The sequence below is a fragment of the Lagenorhynchus albirostris genome, chromosome 18, assembly GCF_949774975.1.
Source record: "Lagenorhynchus albirostris chromosome 18, mLagAlb1.1, whole genome shotgun sequence".
Lineage (NCBI taxonomy): Eukaryota > Metazoa > Chordata > Mammalia > Artiodactyla > Delphinidae > Lagenorhynchus > Lagenorhynchus albirostris.
The window spans coordinates 76,381,385-76,402,837 of record NC_083112.1 but is presented as its reverse complement, the minus strand read 5'-3'; the positions used below and the strand labels follow the sequence as shown (position 1 = coordinate 76,402,837).

The window sequence follows — 21,453 nt, the reverse complement described above, 5'->3', positions numbered from 1 at the left end:
CTGCTCTGTTCCTGCAGGGTGGTGACACAGGCGAAAGCGCCAGGTGACAGCCGCTGGCCGTTGGCCATCCTTGTTCCTGGCCCTTGTCCCCAGCCAGTAGAAGTTATGGCCACTTGGAGAGTGCTCACTCCAAATTCTGCAGCGGCCTGCAGCAATGCAGGGAGTGCGTGTGGAGGGGGGCTCGGGGACCCTGGACGTGCCACTTTCTCATCCTTGCTGTCCCCTGGGGGTCCTAGGCGTGCAAGAAGCTGGGCGTGGGCTTTCCTTTCCCACACAGCCAGCCCCTATGGATGGGACACTGGCCTGACAAATTAGTGAGGGAGCCAGAGGTGTGAGCATGTAAAAGCCTCCTGGAGATGACACCGTCCTGCGAACCTACTGTGCCGTCTCGAGCTCAGGAAACAACTGTGCAACCGTGTTCCTGCCCTGGTCAGTCGGTCAAGAAGAGGGAGGCCATTGTAGCTCAGCCCTGGAGGCCCTCGGAGACGCCAAGCGGTGGAATCTCCATTGGGGCGCCTTCCCTCCCCTCTCCCCATAAAGAACCCCACCCAAGTTAGGGGAACAAAAGCCCTTTCCCCAAGCAGGGGCCACTTCTGCTAGATTTCCAAGGACACAGAAGTGCCTTTTGTTTGCTTTTTTCTATCAGAGCAAAGCATGGGGACGCTGTCTCCCTTTTCCGGATCCCCAGTGTGCAGCTCTGCTCGCTCTGCACCTGTCCGGACCAAGCATGCCAGATGGGACAGATGCATGGCTTCTAAGGGCAGGTTTTTATTCTGAAATGAGTTATATTTGCTGAAAAGTTGCAAAGAGAATTCGGAGAGTCCCCATACAACCCTTCAGGCAGACAGGATGATGTGATGTCAACATCTTACACAACCTCAGCCCATTTTGTCAAAACTAGAAACGAACATGAGCACATGCACTAAACCACAGACTCTATCAGAATGGCACCAGTTTTTCCACCAATATTCTCTCTCCCTTCCAGGATCCGATTCAGGATACCGCACGGCACTTAGAGGAGCACTTTCTTTACAAAAGAACTTGTTGCTTCAGAAGGCAGCCTCGTTCAGGGTGGCAGAATCCCGTCGGAACAGAACACCCAGTGCACAACAGGAGCGGCAGGAGATGGGAGACCCCAACACAGAGACCAGGTCCAGGCGCCCGCGGGCTCGGAATCTAGTGGGTGGGGCGGAGCTGCTCGCATGTCCCTTGAAAGTCACTCCCTGACCGCATGGAGGGGGCTGGAGAAACCCACGCAGTCTAAGATTAGACACCTTCTAATCTTCTTTCATGGATTTAAAAAAAAAAAAAAAATCACACAGCCCCAGGGGGGCGATGAAATCAAGGTTAGTGAGTCATTCAGGCCTGTCCCAGGAGAGTCTCCCTGGCGGTGGAAGCAGCCAGCAGGGTGGTGGCAGGAGGTGACCACCAGACAACCTGCCTGGCCTCTTGCCCCAGCTGATCAGGTATCATTCACTGGGTTACAGAAGCTCCCCACCCCCAAAGATAAGAAGCCTCAAGCAGCATACTTTTTTTTTTTTTTGCGGTACGCGGGCCTCTCACTCTTGTGGCCTCTCCCGTTGCGGAGCACAGGCTCCGGACGCACAGGCTCAGCGGCCATGGCTCACGGGCCCAGCCGCTCCGCGGCATGTGGGATCTTCCCAGATCGGGGCACGAACCCGCGTCCCCTGCATCGGCAGGCGGACTCTCAACCACTGCGCCACCAGGGAAGCCCTACACTTATTTTTAAGTCATCTCTGGAGCAGCCCAAATGCCAGCCTGGAACAGCATCCCGCTTCCAGCTTTACAGCTGGGAGTGGTGAGGGCCTAGCCCAGGGACGGGCCTGGGGCAGGTTGAGGGGGGCGGGCCCCGTCCTCAGCTCTGACTCTCCAACTCACCGGGGTGACTGAATGCCCGGAGCATCCCAGCACGGACGGACGCCAACCCTCCCTCAAAATGTTAAGTGACTTGCTCTGGGGTCACCCAGCCAGTTAGGAGCCACGCTGGGGTGGCATTTGGTTACCTCCATCACTGCTGTGCGGTCCCCGGTCCTGGGGGCTACCAGCTCCTGCGCAGAACGCCCAGCTTACAAGACGAATCAGCCAGGGCCGGGGTTCCCAACCTTACCTACCACCTTCCACGCCGGTGAGGACACCACCAGCTACAGCAGGAGGCTGACTTCACATTTTCCTCTCAAGTCCTCTAATCAGGTTCCTAATCTGACAACTCCTTTCCAGATTAAAAGTACAAGACATTCCAAAACCACCACCTTCTAAGCACTGACATCTTCATTACACCATCGTCATCGATCAGGTTTATCTCCATTGCACTTCTGTTTTTCTCTCGCATTTTCTCTCTTACTTAATTGAAGCGAGTCACCCATTTGTCTGTCACCGAAGGAAGACAGACAATCCTTTGATTTTTATTATTTTACCAAAATATTTGTTTTCTGTTCTAGAACTTTTTACTTGAATTGCACTTTTTTCCCCCCTCTCTCTCTGGTTCTAAATATACCCACGGGCAGTGGGAGAGCTGTGGTCCCTATGTCCCCCTTATACCTGCATCTGTTCTGTGATGCTATGACAAATCCCTGGTGTTATTGACTGTGGCCAAGCCATACAAGCCATGCAGGGAGGCTTACTTCAAGGGCCTCCAGAGAGCTGGAGATTTTCTTGTTTTTCCATTAACAGAGGAGGAACGTTGTGAAACTTCCCTGCTTCTTGGGGGCCCAGATTGTGAACAACTGAACTAGAGCCCCAGGGAATTCTGCAAAAGACCTGATCTCTAGGAGTCTTAACTCGAGCATGGAAAGCATGTGAGCACCGTACATTTTCCGTAACTTAGCATTAAGCTGATTGGAAGGAGAAGAGAAAACCTTAAGGACATATTCCTTCTTTTTGAGAGGGAGAGGACTCAAATCAATAATATTAGAAATGAAAAAGGAGAAGTTACAATGGACACTGCAGAAATACAAAGCATCCTAAGAGACTACTACGAGCAACTCTATGCCAATAAAATGGACAACCTGGAAGAAATGGACAAATTCTTAGAAAGGTATAACCTTCCAAGACTGAACCAGGAAGAAATAGAAAATATGAACAGACCAATCACAAGTAATGAAATTGAAACTGTGATTAAAAATCTTCCAACAAACAAGAGTCCAGGACCAGATGGTTTCACAGGTGAATTCTATCAAACATTTAGAGAAGAGTTAACACCCATCCTTCTCAAACTCTTCCAATAAATTACAGAGGAAGGAACACTCCCAAACTCATTCTGTGAGGCCACCATCACCCTGAAACCAAAACCAGACAAAGATACTACAAAAAAAGAAAATTACAGACCAATATCACTGATGAATATAGATGCAAAAATCCTCAACAAAATACTAGCAAACAGAATCCAACAACACATTAAAAGGATCATACACCATGATCAAGTGGGGTTTATGCCAGGAAGGCAAGGATTCTTCAGTATATGCAAATCAATCAATGTGATACACCATATTAACAAACTGAAGGAGAAAAACCATATCATCATCTCAATAGATGCAGAAAAAGCTTTTGACAAAATTCAACACCCATTTATGATAAAAACTCTCTAGAAAGTGGGCATAGAGGGAACCTACCTCAACATAATAAAGGCCATATACGACAAACCCACAGCAAACATCATTCTCAATGGTGAAAAACTGAAAGCATTTCCTCTAAGATCAGGAACAAGACAAGGATGTCCACTCTCACCACTATTATTCAACATAGTTTTGGAAGTCTTAGCCACAGCAATCAGAGAAAAAAATGAAATAAAAGGAATACAAATTGGAAAAGAAGAAGTAAAACTGTCACTGTTTGCAGATGACATGATACTATACACAGAGAATCTTAAAGATGCCACCAGAAAACTACCAGAGGTAATCAATGAATTTGGTAAAGTTGCAGGATACAAAATTAATGCACAGAAATCTCTTGCATTCCTATACACTAATGATGAAAAATCTGAAAGAGAAATTAAGGAAACACTCCCATTTACCATAGCAACAAAAAGAATAAAATACCTAGGAATAAACTTACCTAAGGAGGTAAAAGACCTGTACTCAGAAAACTATAAGACACTGATGAAAGGAATCAAAGATGACACAAACAGAAGGAGAGATATATCTTGTTCTTGGATTGGAAGAATCAATATTGTGAAGATGACTATACTACCCAAAGCAATCTACAGACTGAATGTAATCCCTATCAAATTACTAGTGGCATTTTTTACAGAACTAGAACAAAAAAATCTTAAAATTTGTATGGAGACACAAAAGACCCCGAATAGCCAAAGCAGTCTAAGGGAAAAAAACGGAGCTGGAGGAATCAGACTCCCTGATTTTAGACTATACTACAAAGCTACAGTAATCAAGACAGTGTGGTACTGGCACAGAAACAGAAACATAGATCAATGGAACAGGATAGAAAGCCCAGAGATAAACCCACGCACCTATGGTCAACTAATCTATGACAAAGGAGGCAAGGATATACAATGGAGAAAAGACAGTCTCTTTTGCATTGGGGAAACTGGATAGCTACATGTGAAAGAATGAAATTAGAGCACTCCCTAACACCATACACAAAAATAAACTCACAATGGATTAGAGACCTAAATGTAAGACCGGCCACTATGAAACTCTTAGAGAAAAACATAGGAAGAACACTCTTTGACGTGAATCACAGCAAGATCTTTTTTTATCCACCTCCTAGAGTAATGGAAATAAAAACAAAAATAAACAAATGGGACCTAATGAAACTTAAAAGCTTTTGCAAAGCAAAGGAAACTACAAACAAGACGAAAAGACAACCCTCAGAATGGGAGAAAATATTTGCAAACGAATCAACGGACAAAGGATTAATCTCCAAAATATATAAACAGCTCATGCAGCTCAATAGTAAAAAAAACAACAACCCAATCCAAAAACGGGCAGAAGACCTAAACAGACATTCCTCCAAAGAAGACATACAGATGGCCAAGAAGCACATGAAAAGCTGCTCAACATCACTAATTATTAGAGAAATGCAAATCAAAACTACAATGAGGTACCACCTCACACCAGTCAGAATGGGCATCATCAGAAAATCTACAAACAACAAATGCTGGAGAGGGTGTGGAGAAATGGGAACGCTTTTGCACTGTTGGTGGGAATGTAAATTGGTACAGCCACTATGGAGAACAGTATGGAGTTTCCTTAAAAAACTAAAAATAGAACTGCCATACGACTCAGCAATCCCATTACTGGGCATATACCCAGAGAAAACCATAATTCAAAAAGACACATGCACCCCAATGTTCACTGCAGCACTATTTACAATAGCCAGGACATGGAAGCAACCTAAATGTCCATCGACAGACGAATGGATAAAGAAGATGTGGTACATATATACAATGGAATATCACTCAGCCATAAAAAGGAACGAAATTGGGTCATCTGTAGAGACATGGATGATCTAGAGACTGTCATACACAGTGAAGTAAGTCAGAAAGAGAAAAACAAATATCGTATATTAACGCATATATATGGAACCTAGTAAAATGGTGCAGATGAACCGGTTTGCAGGGCAGAAATAGAGACACGGATGTAAAGAACAAACCTATGGACACCAAGGGGGGAAAGTGGCGGGGGGTGGTGGTGGTGGTGGTGTGATGAACTGGGAGACTGGGATTGACATGTATGCACTGATGTGTATGAAATAGATGACTAATAAGAACCTGCTGTATAAAAAAATAAATTAAATAAAATTCAAAAAAAAAAAAAGAGCATATTCCTTCTTTTTCTTTTCTTTCCTTGGGGGCAGGGAAAGGTGTGGCAGCATGCAGGAATGGCAAGAGAATCTTCCAGAGCCTGGAGCCCTGGAAATCTGAGCTGGTGGGAAGGCAGTCTGGAGCCCACCATCTCCCGGGGCATACGGGGCCTGTGTGTCCAGCTCTCCTGGCTGCCTCTTCATAACCTGGAGAATCTAAGTTCTCCCCGGCTGAGGTCAGGAGGTCAGCCCAGCCCATAGCACATCTGATCTCCAGGAAGGTCTCTGTTCTCTGGAATTCTCTTCCCCCCAGAATCACACAGGGCTGCCCTCTTAGATCTTCAAGGCTGCTGCCCCACGTCTTGAGATAAGAAGCAATAGTGCGGTCGGGGCAACCTGCCTTCAAAGCCTGGGATGGTGGCCGTTTAGGACGGGCTGTCTCATGTGCCCTCAGGCCAGGCAGCAGCCTGACGACAGGGTGTCACACATCCAGGGTGCGTGTACCCACGCTGGGTCCTGAGCCCAGGCTGCCAGGGGACTGCTGCTGTCCTCTCTCCCTCTGGCCACCAGATCGTGCTGGGTCTCCCTTGCTCCGGGTTCCTGCTCTATAGAGCAAAGCAGTAGAGGAGGTGGAGGGGGACTCCTCTTCCCAGAAACCAGTGGGTGGGCTTTGTTCTGCCCATCTCTGTCCAGAGCAAGGAAAGCACAGTTAGGAGACTCAACTACTGAAAATCAGTAGTTGACTTACCATTACCAGTTCTGACCCTGGGAAACCAAGCAGTGGGGAGTTGCCTGGGTTCAGATCTGCTGCTTACAAAGAGAGACACCTTGGGCAAGGTGTTTAAACTCTTTGTGCCTGTTTTCTTATCTGTAAAATGGGGGTAATAAATGTTACCTACTCAGGTAGGTGTGTTTTCCTATGAAGCGTAGATGGATTAAGACGCAAAAATTGGCACATAGCAAGTATTCATTAAATAATTATTTACCATCTCTGCTACCCATTTTCCATTGCTTCTGCTACAAAACTCTTCAAGCTACAGCGAGCAGCCCTCTTCACTGAATTGACCTACCCCTGGGAAGACTCTTTGGCACAAACGGGCAAAGACACAGGGTTCTTGAGTGTGGCAGACAAATAGGGCAGGAGCTGGACTTGCCACGATGGGAAAGATTTTTTAGTAAATATAGTTAAAGATTAAGGCATTATTTCTTGAGTAACAGCTCTTAAAGCCAGTGGTCAATAAGAAATTAGCAAGTGGAACATCCATTGTCGAACATCATAAATTCCACGATTGTTGAATAATACGTATTGATATGTCTCTAGTAAAATGACTCAGAAGTATGTTTGTATCTGCAGATTTAGAAATGCCATAAACTGGCAAGTGACTCCAATGCCTTCCAACCTAATACTCTTAACTCAGTGGTTCCCAAACTTTAGCATCAAGTGGGAATGCAGACTCCCAGGCTCCACCCCCGAAAGTCTAATCAGAAGATTTGAGATGTGGATCAGAGGTCTGAGTTTTTAACCAGGCTTTCCAGGTGAGTGTAGGGGTCCAAGGACTGTCCTCTGGGAAGCACTGCTAGGCAATAAATGCTCTGGGTCCCATCCAAGGATCAGGGAGCAGAGACTCAGATGAGTATGCGGCATCTAAGAGGCTTTGGAGGAAGGCACAGGGGTATATTACATGTAACAGGCTGGGGGATATTCTCTTCTGTTCAGTGTATGGAAACGCATGCTCAGGATTTATGAGACCAGGGCAGAGCTGCCTTTAGTACCCAGGTCTTCTGACATGAACACCACTTTTAGGATCAATGCCAGAAGGAAAACACTGATGTTATAAAAGTGGTTCTAGGGTCTTCCCTGGTGGCGCGGTGGTTGAGAGTCCGCCTGTCGATGCAGGGGACACGGGTTCGTGACCCGGTCCGGGAAGATCCCACATGCCGCGGAGCGGCTGGGCCCGTGAGCCATGGCCGCTGAGCCTGCGCGTTCGGAGCCTGTGCTCCGCAACGGGAGAGCCCGGAACAGTGAGAGGCCCACATACCACACACACACACACACACACACACACACACACACACTCAAAAGTGGTTCTAGGGGACGAAGGGGTGTGGGAGAGTGAGCACAACGAATGCACAATCTCAACAGGGTTGGGCACTTTCCTTTGCAGGGACCTCCTCCTCCTTCTCTGAGCGTGCGCGCGCGTCTATGTGCGCGCACACGCGTGTGTGCGTGCGTGCGTGTGCGCGCGCGCGCATGCATTGCCCTGGTTCCCAGCTCTGGGCCAAGTCCTGTATGTCTTGTGTGCATAAGGACCCATAAAGGCCAATGGGCTGGTTTAAATTTCTAGGCTCTGATCTTCTTAAACCAGGACGTGTGGAAAGGAAAGGGAGACAGACCCGAGCTTTAAGACAACTTTGGCCTGGAATGTTCCAGTCAAAGTCCATGGACTCCTCTTCTGACTCCCAATCTGGGCCCTGAATTGCAGCAGAAAAGTGAGGCTAGAGGTTCTTTCCCAAGCTAGGATAGCACTTCCTCACTCACAGCCTTGAAAATCCTCATTTGTTTTATGTGAGGATGGAACAATGTGAAAATAACAGAATTCAAAGCAAACCATGAACACAGCTCCCCACTGTGCCTGTGTACACTCTGCCCAGAGTGCGGATGGGGGGGGTCTCTTGACTGAGCCACCTGGGAGATCACGTGCCACCATATTCCATCAGACAGAGGAAGGGAGGGTGGGGTCCAGGACACCTGGTAAGTCCCCTGGATCTTCAGCTGCAGTTTAAACATCTGGGTCCTCAACTCAAGGGACCCAACAAAGCTGTGACAGCTCAGCCATGCCACACGAAGTTCAACCAGAGCGGCTCCTGCTGCCAAGTACAAAATCCCATAGTGCAGTCAGCAGGCGGGGAATGCCTGGCAATGCTGACAGGGTCACCTTGAATGGCGGGGCTGGGGTGGAGGGGGACCTGGTAAACAGGGTCCCCGTGGGAGACTTAGCAGCCCCATCCTGGCTTTTCCGGGGCCACAGCGCGTCTTGCAAGAAAACGGTGTTTTCTGCCATTGTTCCCTCTCAGCGACACCAGGAGTACAAAGTCGCCGGGTCCTCCTCGCCCCGCCCATTCCCCCAGAGCCTCTCATTCAAAAGAACGGAAAACTCTGCCAAGGGCAGGACCTCCGACACCAGCTTCTGATGCCACGCAAGCTATTCTCCCCCGAAGCCTGGCGCCCCAGGGCCACGTGTCTGACCGCCTCGATTCTAAGGTTGAGCTTTGCTTCTAACGACGGGCTTTGCTCAAACGAGGGGAAAGGATGCCGCGAGCCATGTTTTAAATTATTGGTTCCCAAGGAAGAGCCGACGCCAGTAACGCACAGGATTGAAGGGGGACCCAAGGAACGGCAAACCGGAGTTCTCGGGGGTGAGGGGCGGGGAAGGCGTGCTTTCTCAGAGCCTGGGCTGGGTAGGGGGCGCAGGGGACACCCAGGCACACACACACGGACACACGCTCAGGTGCGCACGCGCGAGTGGCCTTCTGGCAACGCCACTCGGTGTCCCCACCGCTCTCTCCGGCACGCGAATCGGCCCGGAACGGGAGCCAGGACTTACCGCCAGGACGCCCTGGGCCAGGAGCCCCACTGTCACAGCTCCCAGCAGTAGCCACCTGGATGGGAGAGGGGGGAAGAGCGCCATGAGTGTGTGGCCCCGGCTTGGAAATTCCAAAAAGCACACGCGCGCGGGACCCAGGGGATAGGCAGCAAGTCGCTTACCGCCGCAGGGCAGGGCGCGACGCCGCGCGCTGGTCTCGGTCCATGCTCCCAGTTCGGCCCCTCGGGGCTCCGATCCGTCCCTCCTAGCCTGGAAGACGAGACAAAGCGGGCTTAGCCCGGCTGGGGAGGGAGCCTCGTCGCCGCCCGCCTCCGTCTGCGGGACAAGGGAAAGCGGGGCGCGTCCCCCCTCTTGCCGGGGGTGACCGGGAGCCGCCCCGCGACGAGGCAGGGGAGAGGGCAGCCGGCTGCCCACCTAGGCCCGGATGGGGCCGCTCAGCAGCCGCCGCTCCATCCTCTCCCCCTTCCCACTCCGAGAGCCGGGCGCGCAGCCCGAGCTGCACGGGGCGCGCGAGTCTCTGCCCTCCGCCCGGGGCTCGGCGTCCCAGGGCCGCTCTTACCTCAGGCCCGGCTTCAGTGGCTGCCGCCCGCGCGTCTCCGCCCTCCAGAAGCGCCGCCTGCGGCACGAGCAGCGCAGCCGCCCTCTCGGCCTCCCCGGGCCGACCTCGGGCCCGCGCGGCCGCCCTCGGAGCTCCGCCGGGTCGGCGAGCGCGGGGCGCGGGGCGGGCAGCGGCGGCGGTGGGTACAGAGCACGGAGCCCTGCGTCCCGGCGCGCGGCGGCCACAATCCCCCGGCCGCGCGCTCCTGCCGCCTCTTACCCGCGCCGAAGGGTCCTCCCCCTTTGAGGCGCCGCCCGCCCCGCGCCGCTGAGGGGAGGGGCAGCGCCAACAAATTGGGGAGCTCGCCTGGTCGCGCTCAGGTCTCCGCCGCGAGCTGCCGCGCCCGGGACGGTGCGCCGCGCTCGAGTCCCGGCCCTGCGAGAGTGAGCCGCCCGCCGCCGCCCCCAAGAGCCCGGGCGCCGGCCTCCGCCGTCCGCCGCCGGTCCACGCCGCCCCGGGCGCGCCACCATGGGGCCCCGGCTCGGCGTCTGGCTCCTGCTGCCCGCCGCCCTCCTGCTCCACGAGGAGAGCAGCCGGGCCGCCGCGAAGGTGAGTCCCGGCCGGCTCGGCTCCCGGCGTCCCGCCCTGCGCCCCGTCGCCCCGCGCGGCCCCTTTGTCCCCAGCCGGAGCCGCCCTCCGGGCCCGGGGGTCGCGCACGGCACAACCGGGCGCACCCTCGCGGCCGGTCCCCGCCGGTGACCCCCTGGGGTGCGATCGCGCATCCATTAGGGAGCCTCCTTTGTTGTGGGCTGGGTAGGGGCGAGTCAGGGGACTCCTCGGGGCCGGGGGCGGGCGAGCAGAACTTGGTGCGCCCCGCGCGGGGTGAGGGTGGCCCGGGAGTCAGGGGGATTTGAACTCGCACCTCGGGGGCGCCTGGCCGTCGGGCGCCTTCACCTGCCCCGGGCGCCCGAGTGGGCCGGGGGCCGGAGGGCCGGACACGCGCGCCCCGTGCTGTTCGGAGCCCCACACATGTGCCCGGGAGTCGCTTTGGGCGTGTTTCTCTGGAGCTTTGGGGACTCTGGTGGTTGATGCTGAACAGTCCTGGGCCGTTTGCCTGGAAACAGCTGTATCTTTGCTTTCCCACGACTTTGCTGTCGCTGCAGCACGCTAAGGGACAGCAGAGGAGCTTTTCTGTCCTGCAGCTTTCAAACGTTTCCATACTCGACGCGATGACTTTGACTAATATAGTAAAAAAATTATAACCACATTATATTTGAGTGTGAAACCAAAATGAAACTCCATCTCATTGTTCTGTGCACAGATTGTTTTCCTAGTTTTCATTTCCTCCGGCTGTGCGCTTGCCCGGAAAGGATCTGGGAGTTCGGTTTGCACAAGTAAAGGCGTCCAGCTCTAGACGGTCCCTGATGTACTGGTGCTCTTTGCTTTTTTCCTTCCCCTCAGACGGAGTAGAAACCTCAGCGGTTTCCCAGTGTCACAGCCTTGTAGACAAAACCCTGGGAAGGTGTGCCTTCTCAACACGTTTTGCATTCCCCCCTCCCCAAATATTTTAAAATGATGTTACTACTTTCGGCATTTCCCACTTACTCTTGTTTCACATCCTGATTTTGCTTAGTTTGTTTGTTTGTTTTTTGTTCTTTTCTTCTCTTCAGGAAGAATGATGCTCACTGACTTCAGTTCATTGTATATAAATTGTTAACTGTTCCTTGCCACAATAAGCTGGTGATATGCACACATGTCTTGCCATAGAGAGTCAGGCTCTTTGCTGGCAGCTGGGTCACTAGGTATGGAAAGGCCTGATGATGACACAAGCAGCTAGCTTCAGATTGTTCCTCCCAGCCCAGAGTCTAGCCAGGCACCCTAGTCGGTTATTTAAACACCCTGTGGTCACGATGACAAAATACTTCCAAAAGAGGCAGCTCTAGAGCACTTTATTTGGGTCTAGAACTATTGACCCAGAGATTTAACACTTCCAAGGAGAGACGGCAAGGAAATGAGAGAAGGGTCTCTATTTGGAAATACGAAGCTCTGTTTGGACTTGGATTTTCTGATCGATGATATTAGCAAAGCAAAGCCAATTATGAGAGCTGGCTTTTCAAATAGCCAGGGCTTTGAAGAATGAGCCCCTCAGTGAGTGGGAAATCAAACTCGTTACTGTTGAGTTTGGGCTTATTTTACTTTCCTGTCCTGGCTCTGCTGTATCCTTCAAATCTCATGTCATGTTTTAAGAGACCTGGCACGTGGACACCCTCTGATCACCAGTTGATTTAATGGGTATTATCATTTTGCCATACTTTCCCTGGTTTATTCAGAGAGAGAAAATGTATTAATATGAACATGACTTATGGCTGTATAAGAAAATCCATTTAAAATAATATCTGGCTAATTTAAAAATTTGTCTCACTTTTCACACCATCAGTAACATTTTTTTTGTTTTTTTGTTTTTTTTGCTTACCTCCTTCCAAAATCAGCTGTTAGGGATACGAAAGAGTTGAAATAATTTCCATATCGATCCAAGCAGAATATCATTTAAAAATGCATTTTGAATGATAAGATGCTGCCAGTCAAACCCTAATTCAGAAGCCAATAAAAATGATTCTTGGATTACGTGCTTTTGTGGAGTATCTGAATCTGTGTTACCTGCACTGGTACACCCAAAGGTCACCTACTAGGTGCCAGGTAGAGATTGTACTTACTATTATTATTATTCACAGGAAAGGCTGTTTGATTTTATATTTGATCATATCTGCTATGGCCATACTGTTCACTTACCAGTGGGTGGATTTTCTAAGCCAGTGATTTTTTTTCCTACCCCCCACTCCCCTCCCCAACTTTGCTTTCTTTGGCAAGGAAGGAGGAATAGGGTGCAGACCCAAGACAAAAATGTGCCCATAGTGTTATGATCGAGGGTCCTCGGTTCCGACTCACGCAGTCATGAGCTGAATGAATTCTTCCTTCTGCAGCCTCCAAACTCCCCCCTCCAGCTGGTCTGTTTGATGCTCCTTCACAAATTATTTTTCAGGATCAGAAATGTGAACTTTCGCCAAAGTGTGGTGATGCCCGAGTAGGGTGGTGGCATCTCCAGACCATTAGTCACCATTCTGAGACTGAATGACCTAGAACTCAAACGGATACTTAATTCTGATCTGAATGTGGACCACATTCTGCTGGGAATGTAATTTCAGAGAGAAGGCTGATTTTTGACTTAGTACCAGTGGCAGCGACATGAGCTCAGTATTCAGGAGTGAGCTTGGTGAAGATATAACCTAAATCATCGTGTTCTTCATGCATGGAGCTGGGTGGGGATGAAGGGGAGAGCACCTCTGATACCACCCAGGAGAAACAGTGTGCCTAGCCTGTGTGTGTGAGTGCACACTTAGAGAATTATTAGTGTGTATGTTAATGGTGTAGTCACACACACACACACACACACACACACACACACACACACACAGAACAAGTGTGGTTTAGAGACCGGAGGATCCTAAATGTTGTGTCTGCTCTGATTAAGCAGGTGATTTCAGAGGACTTGGTAACCCCCTGCCTCAGTTTCCCTGGCAGATCTGCTCCCCCACCCTCATCCATCCTTCCTGCTTTCATCCCACAAATGGGCCTTGAGCACATCTTCAGGCCACACCCCCCACCAGGCCGTGCATCAGTGAGTGGGGCCCACCCTCCTCCTCCAGGAAGGCTGTGGGCTCCTGAGAAGTACTGAGAAGGAAACAGGCAGATACAATTCAGGCTGGTAAACACTACAGTCAGGGTAAACCTAGGGCCATAGGAGCACCTAACCTAGCTTTGGGGAGCTCAGAGGAAGCTTCCAGGAGGATATCCCACCTCTGACTCCGAGGAAGGAATGGGAACCATAGACCTGGCGTCTTGTTTTCATATGAATTGTCATGTGCATCGTACTCAGAAGGTTGGATAACTCTTCCTTTGCCCTTTCACACATCAGGCTGTCTTTGCATGTAAAGAAGACCTTAAGGTTCCCTCCTTCGAGGTAGCAAGATGCCATTGCTTGTATGACTAACAGCCGTGATATCTGAACTTTCCCCTGGGAGGGGTGGAGACACAAGGAGGTCTAGGAGAGCGGCGATAAGATGCCAGCTCAACCAAAGGCCCCCTCCGGAGGTGGCAGGTGGATTGGGATGTCTGCAGAGTTACAGCACGGATGACTGATTGTAGGCGGGAGTGCCTTTCGGAGCTGACCGAGAACACCTCCCCTCACGGGGGCAAGGGCATGGGGGAATTCACAAAACCCTGCATTATCCATTAACAGGACTGTCTTCAGATTTCTTGGAACTGGGGAGGATGGCCATCACTGAACAAGTTCGGTTATCTAGTTTAGAATTGGTAGAGATTTTGCAGACAGACTGAACCCACTGGTGACCCGCTGAAACAAATCCTTTTAGAGATGGAGGGGGCGTCAATCAGTGAATAATTTACAGCACCTGTCTTGATGAGGTATACGATGTTTGTTCTAGCAACGGTTCCAGAAACTGGACAAGCGTTAGCCTCGTTAAAATGTCTCTCAGGCGGATTGGGTATTTTGAGTTCTTGAGCTCAAATAAGCAAAAGCAACAATAGAATGCCTAAAATAATATCATCAGAGCATTGTTCTTCTGTTATTAAACAACCACTAAGAAATGTCATCTATAGAACAATACAAAAGACATATTCCTCCCATTCTTGTGCGCACAATGAAAGAGATGTGAACCAGAAAATGGTTCAATCGTCAGTTTCTTTTGAGGAGTTTACCGCCTGAAGAATGACTCTGGGGTTAGCATTTTATAGTCCGGCACACGGGGACCGGTTCCGTCCTGCATTTCCCTCCATTGTTTTCCTGGTCTTAGTCCTGTGACATCAGTCTTTCTTGGGGTCCTTTCTGTTTCCCTGCTTCTCTGTTCTTCCTCTTCCAGAGCCCTCAGGGTGGGTGGGCCCCGGGGCTGGGCTCCAGCAGGCTTCTCTTTTTCTCCACCTCCCCACTCCCATGATTTGTCAGCATTTCGTGAAGGGGACTCCAGACCTTTCTCTTGAACCCCAGTCTGGTCTCCTCACGTTCGCATGGAACATCTCGCCTCCGCTGTCCTGCTTTGATTGCAGACTTAGCAAATATGTCCAGAACCGAGCTTGCCACCTTTCACCAACCGACTCCCCTTCTTCCCAAGTGGCCCGTTTTGGTCGTTGATGCCCCAATATTACCTGATGCTCAACCCAGAGACCGTGGCTTCATGTGGAGGCCTCACCCTCCCCTCCTTTTTAACCTTCACGTCACCCAGGCACTCATTCCACCCTTCCTCCTTCTACCTGTCCCTCGGAGCCCCCTTGGCCGTCTCTTCCCATGGCTGCGACACCATTCCAGGTCTACTCGCCCAGTGCCAGGATCGCCACGAATCCCTCCCGCTCCTGCCCCCCTTTCAGCCTTGTCTTCTCCCCAGCCCATTCCTCACGTTGTGCTGAGTCTGTCTTCAGCAATCCCACTGTGACCACGTGATTCCTCTGCTCAGCGTCTGACAGTGGCTACCTCCTGTCTGACCAAAAGTCTCCAGCTCTTTGGCTGGGTGGTTTTCATTTGTTCATTTTTAATAAAGACTTTATTGTTTAGGGCAGTTTCAGGGTCAAGGTGAAATTGAGAGGAAGGTACAGAGATTTTCCATCTACCCCCTGTGTCCCCACAAGAACGGCCTTGCCCACTATCAGCATCCCCCACCAGTTGGTGCGTGTGTCACAACTGATGAACCTACACTGACCCACTGTCCGTAGTTTACCTTAGGGTTCACTCTGAGGGTTGTATATCATTGGGTCTGGATAAATGTGTGATGGCGTGTAGCCATCATTATAGTATCACACAGAGTATTTTCACTGCCCCAAAAGTCCTCTGTGGTCCTGCCTCTTCATCCCCATCTCTCCCCAAACCCTGGAAACTATTGTTCTTTTTACCGTCTCCATAGTTTTGCCTTTTCATGTAGCTGGAATCATACATTATGTAGATTTTTCCCATTGGCTTCTTTTTTTTTTTTTTTACATCTTTATTGGAGTATAATTGCTTTACAATGGTGTGTTAGTTTCTGCTTTATAACAAAGTGAATCAGTTATACATATACATATGTTCCCATATCTCTTCCCTCTTGCATCTCCCTCCCTCCCACCCTCCCTAGCCCACCCCTCCAGGCGGTCACAAAGCACCGAGCTGATCTCCCTGTGCTATGCGGCTGCTTCCCACTAGCTATCTACCTTACGTTTGGTAGTGTATATATGTCCATGCCTCTCTCTCGCTTTGTCACAGCTCACCCTCCCCCCTCCCCATATCCATTGGCTTCTTTCACTTATGCATATGCACTTAAATTTCTTCCGTGTCTTTGCCTGGCTTGATAGCCCATTTCTTTTTAGCACTGCATAATACTCTGTGGTCTGCGTGGACCACAGTCTATCCACTCATCTACTGAAAGACACCTTGGTTGCTTCCAAGCTTTGGCTGATTTTGAATAAAGCTTCTATAAACATCTGTGTGCAGCTTTTTGTGTGGACCTAAGTTTTCAACTCCTTTGGGTAGATACCAAAGTGCACAACTGCTGGATCATATGGTAAGAGTGTGTTTGGCTTTGTAAGAAACCAGCAAACTCTCTTCCAAAGTGGCTGAGCCATTCTGCATTCCCGTCAGCGTGAATGAGAGTTCCTGTTGCTCCACGTCCGTGTCAGCATTTGGTGTTGTCAGTGCTTTGGATTTCGGCCACTCTGATGGATGTGTAGTGGTACCTTCCTGTTGTTTTAATTTGGCCTGGCTTTACATACCCTTTGCCATGTGGGTTCATGGACTTATCTGGTCTTCGTCTTCATACTCCCCAGCATGCAGGGTGGGTAGTTGTCACGAAGGACTTACCTCTGTGTTCCGTGGAGCAGTGTTATCTCTTTGAGCCTCAGGTCCCTGATCCATCAAATGAGGACGACACAGCATCTGCAGACACCTTTCAGATGTTCAGAGAGGTTGTACGTGTGAAGCAAGTAAACCCTGAGAAGACGATAGCTGTTATCACTGCTACGTGGCTGAGATCTCATTGTCTCGTGTATGTTGGTTCAACACCCTTGATGATTTTGAGATGCTGGAGGACAGAGCTTCTTTGAGAAATGCCCCCACTGTCTGGGGGAGTACCTGATGCATGGAGGGAAGTCGTGAATTACTTGTAGTGGGTTCAGTGATCCTGCCTGACTTTCTGTCTGGGCCCTGGGGAGGCCTGGCGGGAGCTGAGTGCCTGCTCCCGGAAACTGTGTTGCGTTGCTGACCCCGTAGCAGTTTTAGGCAACACAAAGGAAAGTAATGCCAAACGAAGGTGTTTCCTCTTAATTTGGAATTTGGAGCAGATATTCCGCCATAGACTAAACACGACTTGGAAATATACACAAGGCTGAGCTCTTTGTGTAAATAGTTTATTCCGTGGCTTAGTAATATTCCTGCTTTGCTGGGTTTGGTTTGTAGTCTGCACACTAGAAGAACATTTAAAGTCATCGGAGTTTTAAAGCTTGCTTGATTTGTGGTCAAGTAAAAGACAAATGCCAAGCGTCCGAATCAGATATTAAGGCAATATATTACATGCATATGTGTTGGTTCTCTCGCTGGTAGAGGAGAATGACCCAGCGTCCTCATCTTTTCCTGCTCATCAAGACTTTGTTAGGAGTTTTGGAATTAACTGTTGTTTATTACTGGATACAGGTCTTTGTGTGCTGTGTGCATTTCTTTCTAATTCAGATAACATCAAGAGATGCTGGCTGTGACCTGGGAGAGGCCAATGTGATGTCAGCTGCCCTGTTCCCATTTCACCAAATTTTCTGACAGTTGGAGACCCATGGTAGAGTCACTCATACAGAGTTGAACTGATTCAATAAACCCTGTCCAACTCAATGAAATATGTAGAGACAATATTCCTGTATTTGACATTTAATTGAAATTGTTAAAAAATTTTATTGAGTTTTGCTTTAGAAAATCAGCATATTCCTTTAGGAAATCAGCATATTCCTTTATGAAGAACAAAACTCAGGGTTTTATAGTTGGAACTCAGTGTTTCCAACGCTGTTTGCACAAGCTTTTCCCAGCTGCCACTCACACACCTAGAGCTGAAGAAGGCTCAGAGGATCGAGGTGCATGGCAGCCTGTGTCTTCACTTCAGAGAGATAGACACTCCTGACAGCCCCCCCGTTAGCATATGGGGCATCTTTGAGGGTGCTAAGTCAGCATTGGTTTCCTGTTTCAGAATGTTACAAATGGGCCCAATGATAACTATTGTGGTGTTTTTCCTTCATTTCTATTAAAGAAATAACATTTATGTATATTTTAATCAGTGGCAGATTTGACTACTACATCTCTAATAATATTTTAAAAGAGTAAGCATATTATTTTTGTAATAAGAAAAAGCAATCAAAATTTATTCTAAAATCCAGTTATCCTTTTATGCAAGTAATGACTTTCTCTTGAGCATGAGAGTTTTAATTTCCATAATTTCCATATCATGCAAGAGCATCAGCTTGAAAATGTCATTTTTAAATACAAGCAACTCCTTTTCCTCATTAGCTTTGATTTTCGAGTTGCGTTTTGGCATTTTTTAAAGAATAAAACTTTAATGTCACGGAGTTATTTATTTATTTATTTATTTATTATTTATTTGGCTGTGTTTGGTCCTCGCTGCTGCGCGCGGGCCTTCTCTAGTTGCGGCGAGCTGGGCTAATCTTCGTTGTGCTGCATGTGCTTCTCATCGCGGTGGCTTCTCTTATCGCGGAGCACGGGCTCTAGGCGCGCAGGCTTCAGTAGTTGCGGCACGCAGACTCAGTAGTTGTGGCGCACGGGCCTAGCCGCTCCATGGCATGTGGGATCTTCCCAGACCAGGGCTCGAACCCATGTCCGCCGCATTGGCAGGCGGATTCCCAACCACTGCACCACCAGGGAAGCCCATCACGGAGTTATTACAGAGTTGCATGAGACTTATTCGCCAGGTCCAGACTGTTCTTGCATTAAAGCTTGAGTTAAGGTGATATTATTATCATTATTACCTATAATGTGCAAAGTTTTATTAGGGAAAAAGGCTGCATAATTATAGTTTGGTCCATTTTTTTGGCAGTGTCCATTTGGAAAATACTTGATCTAACTATGTGTCTTAAATAGAAGCCATTGTATACTGTGGGAGAATTCAGCATAACTCCAGGAACTCTAAAATGAGCCAGGCAAAAGAAATGCCTGTTTCTCTACGAAGTTTGCATTAAACTCCTGGAAAGACAATTGCAGTGTTTCAAGTACATCCAGAGAGGAACATAGCCCAGCGACACGCTCTGCCCGCATGGGGATCCAGAGAGGAACATAGCGCAGCTACACGCTCTGCCCACATGGGCTGGCAGACACTTCATGGGAGCACATGGGCGCTGCTTTGAGTCCCAGCTCTGCCTCTTACAGCTGTGTGGACGTGTGCAACTTACTTCTCTCTCTGTCCACCTTTTGTCATCTGTAAAATGGGGACAGCAGTAGTGCCTCGATTCCAGGACAGGCATGAGGATTAAACGAGCTAATGTTTGTAAAGCGTTTATACCGTGCTGGCTGCATGCTCATTAAATGAGCAAATTCTGAGGAATAAATAGCAAAGTAATTATATCATCAGGGCATCTTGAGGCTGGAGAAACACAGAAGGCCACCAGAGCAGTGGGTCTGGAACTGGAGCTCACAGCAGAATCCCCTGGAACGGCGGGTGGGACACAGACGCCCGGCCCCCTTCCCGGCTTCCCTGATGAGGGGTGCGGGTGCACCTGAGAATCGCATTTCCAACAGGCGATGCTGGTGGTGGAGGTCCGGGGACCACAGATCTCGTGCATTCTCTTCACTTACAGGGGCAGCCGCTTGATAGATGTGAGCTCTAGACATGCTGCTCTGGGAGAGTGGTCTACACTCAAGCAGAAGCTGAGCCTTTGTATTTAAAATGACTCCTGAGTCTGATGTTCCCTTTTTCTTGTTGGTTGTTGTTACTGCAGCACTTCCAGCCCTGTGGTGCTATCTGGGGGGTTAGGAGTGCGAAGGTCCTGATGCAGGCATGTGGGGCGCCAGGATGCTGGAGGAGAGGGCGTGGCCGATGGGAAATGGGGACAGCTGGAGCCCGGAGAAGACCCTTGTCCTCTGTGGTCCTCCCGTCCCCATCAAGACATGGGACATGGGTGTTCTCAGGATGATCCACTGTATGTCAGAGTTTTTCCATCTTTAAGGCTCTCTATCCTCACCGTGGCATCTGCTGAGGGTGGGCTCGGTGTTTGCGTAGAGGCTGGTCGAGCCAGAACCCACTCAGGTTTGTGAACAGTACCCCCAGGGTGTGCCTTCACCTTCTTGCAGTGCCCACCCTCGCCCACCTCCTCTGAGCCTTGGCCTCCTGGGCCCCTGAATGAAGGATTCCTATTTTGTGTCTTCTTATGGCCAAATCCATTTCCTGGAGATTATAGACCACTTGGGGTTAGCGGTTTAAGATGACTCGTGATTTTTGGTCAGGAAATGGCCAGTAAAATTAAGATGAACTTGCCAAAGCAGGAAGATGGGTTAGTGATGGGAAAAAATACTACAATATGGGTAGTGCAGCCCCTGGGTCCGTGTATTTCAGATAAGTACGCAGACCTGGTCCAGAATCAGCCCCAGTCGCTGATAAGCTGGGGGTGACGCACTCTTTTTTTTTTTTTTTTTTAAATATTTATTTATTTATTGGGCTGTGCCCGGTCTTAGTTTCAGCACTTGGATCTTTAGTTGTGGCATGCGAACTCTTAGTTGCAGCATGCATGTGGGACCTAGTTCCCCGACCAGGGATTGAACCCAGGCCCCCTGTATTGGGAGCGTGGAGTCTTACCCACTGGACCACCAGGGAAGTCCCGACGCACTCTTTATCACATGGGGTGAGCAGCAATCTTCTCGATTCATCCCTCATTCACACCTTATCTTTAACAAACATTTGTGCATGTAAACATTATGCTAACAACAGATGCTTCTTATCAGTTTGTTAAAGTAACTCTGAACAAATAGCTATTGGACGTCTTAGTAATAATTAAAATTTGTTTTCCTAAATACCAGAAAATAATAAAAATTGTATTTCTTGATTCTGGAATTCAGGCTTTTAAAACTTTTTTTTTCTTTTAAAGTATACATTATATATTTATTAAAGGCAGAAGAAATGTCTCTTCCACTTAAATCCACATCATCTATCATTTTGAAAACTTCAGGTTTTCAAACCCTAACCAGCTTCCATTTCCTCGGTTTTTTCTTTCTGTCAGGAACTCAATTTTGTTCAGCTTCCCGCCACTTCCTATCATGAAAGGGAAGATGAGTTCATTCCCAGCTCCAGAGATGGCGTCTGGTTAATCCATAACTGGATTTCTCCTAGAGTTTCCTACTGATTTAGACATAGACACGTGACCTGAGTGGGCCCAATCAGACTAAAGGGAGAGACTTGCATTCTGTGTTTCATGTGAAGGATTTGTCTCTCTGGCTCCAGCTTGCTGGGAGCA

General features: G+C 49.2%; 2 protein-coding genes across 3 annotated transcripts in view; one reads left to right on the top strand and one right to left on the bottom strand.

Annotated features, from left to right (window-relative positions):
* Window positions 1-10,097, bottom strand: part of COL4A2 (collagen type IV alpha 2 chain) — a 177,951-nt gene extending 167,854 nt beyond the window's left edge. Inside the window, exons 1-3 of one of the 2 annotated variants that reach the window (XM_060129545.1) lie at window positions 9,943-10,097; window positions 9,545-9,632; window positions 9,384-9,438 (exon numbers count right to left, since the gene is read on the bottom strand). In XM_060129545.1, the coding sequence (XP_059985528.1) occupies window positions 9,384-9,438; window positions 9,545-9,588 (99 nt within the window). In that variant the 5' untranslated portion in view covers window positions 9,589-9,632; window positions 9,943-10,097. Of the gene's footprint in view, window positions 1-9,383; window positions 9,439-9,544; window positions 9,633-9,797; window positions 9,830-9,942 lie in introns of those variants that run through there. The other variant, XM_060129546.1, reaches the window with a different exon arrangement.
* A 296-nt stretch (window positions 10,098-10,393) lies between these two features.
* Window positions 10,394-21,453, top strand: part of COL4A1 (collagen type IV alpha 1 chain) — a 149,302-nt gene continuing 138,242 nt past the window's right edge. Inside the window, exon 1 of the mRNA XM_060129547.1 lies at window positions 10,394-10,530. Coding sequence (XP_059985530.1) covers window positions 10,450-10,530 — 81 coding nt within the window. The 5' untranslated portion in view covers window positions 10,394-10,449. The remainder of the gene's footprint in view (window positions 10,531-21,453) is intronic.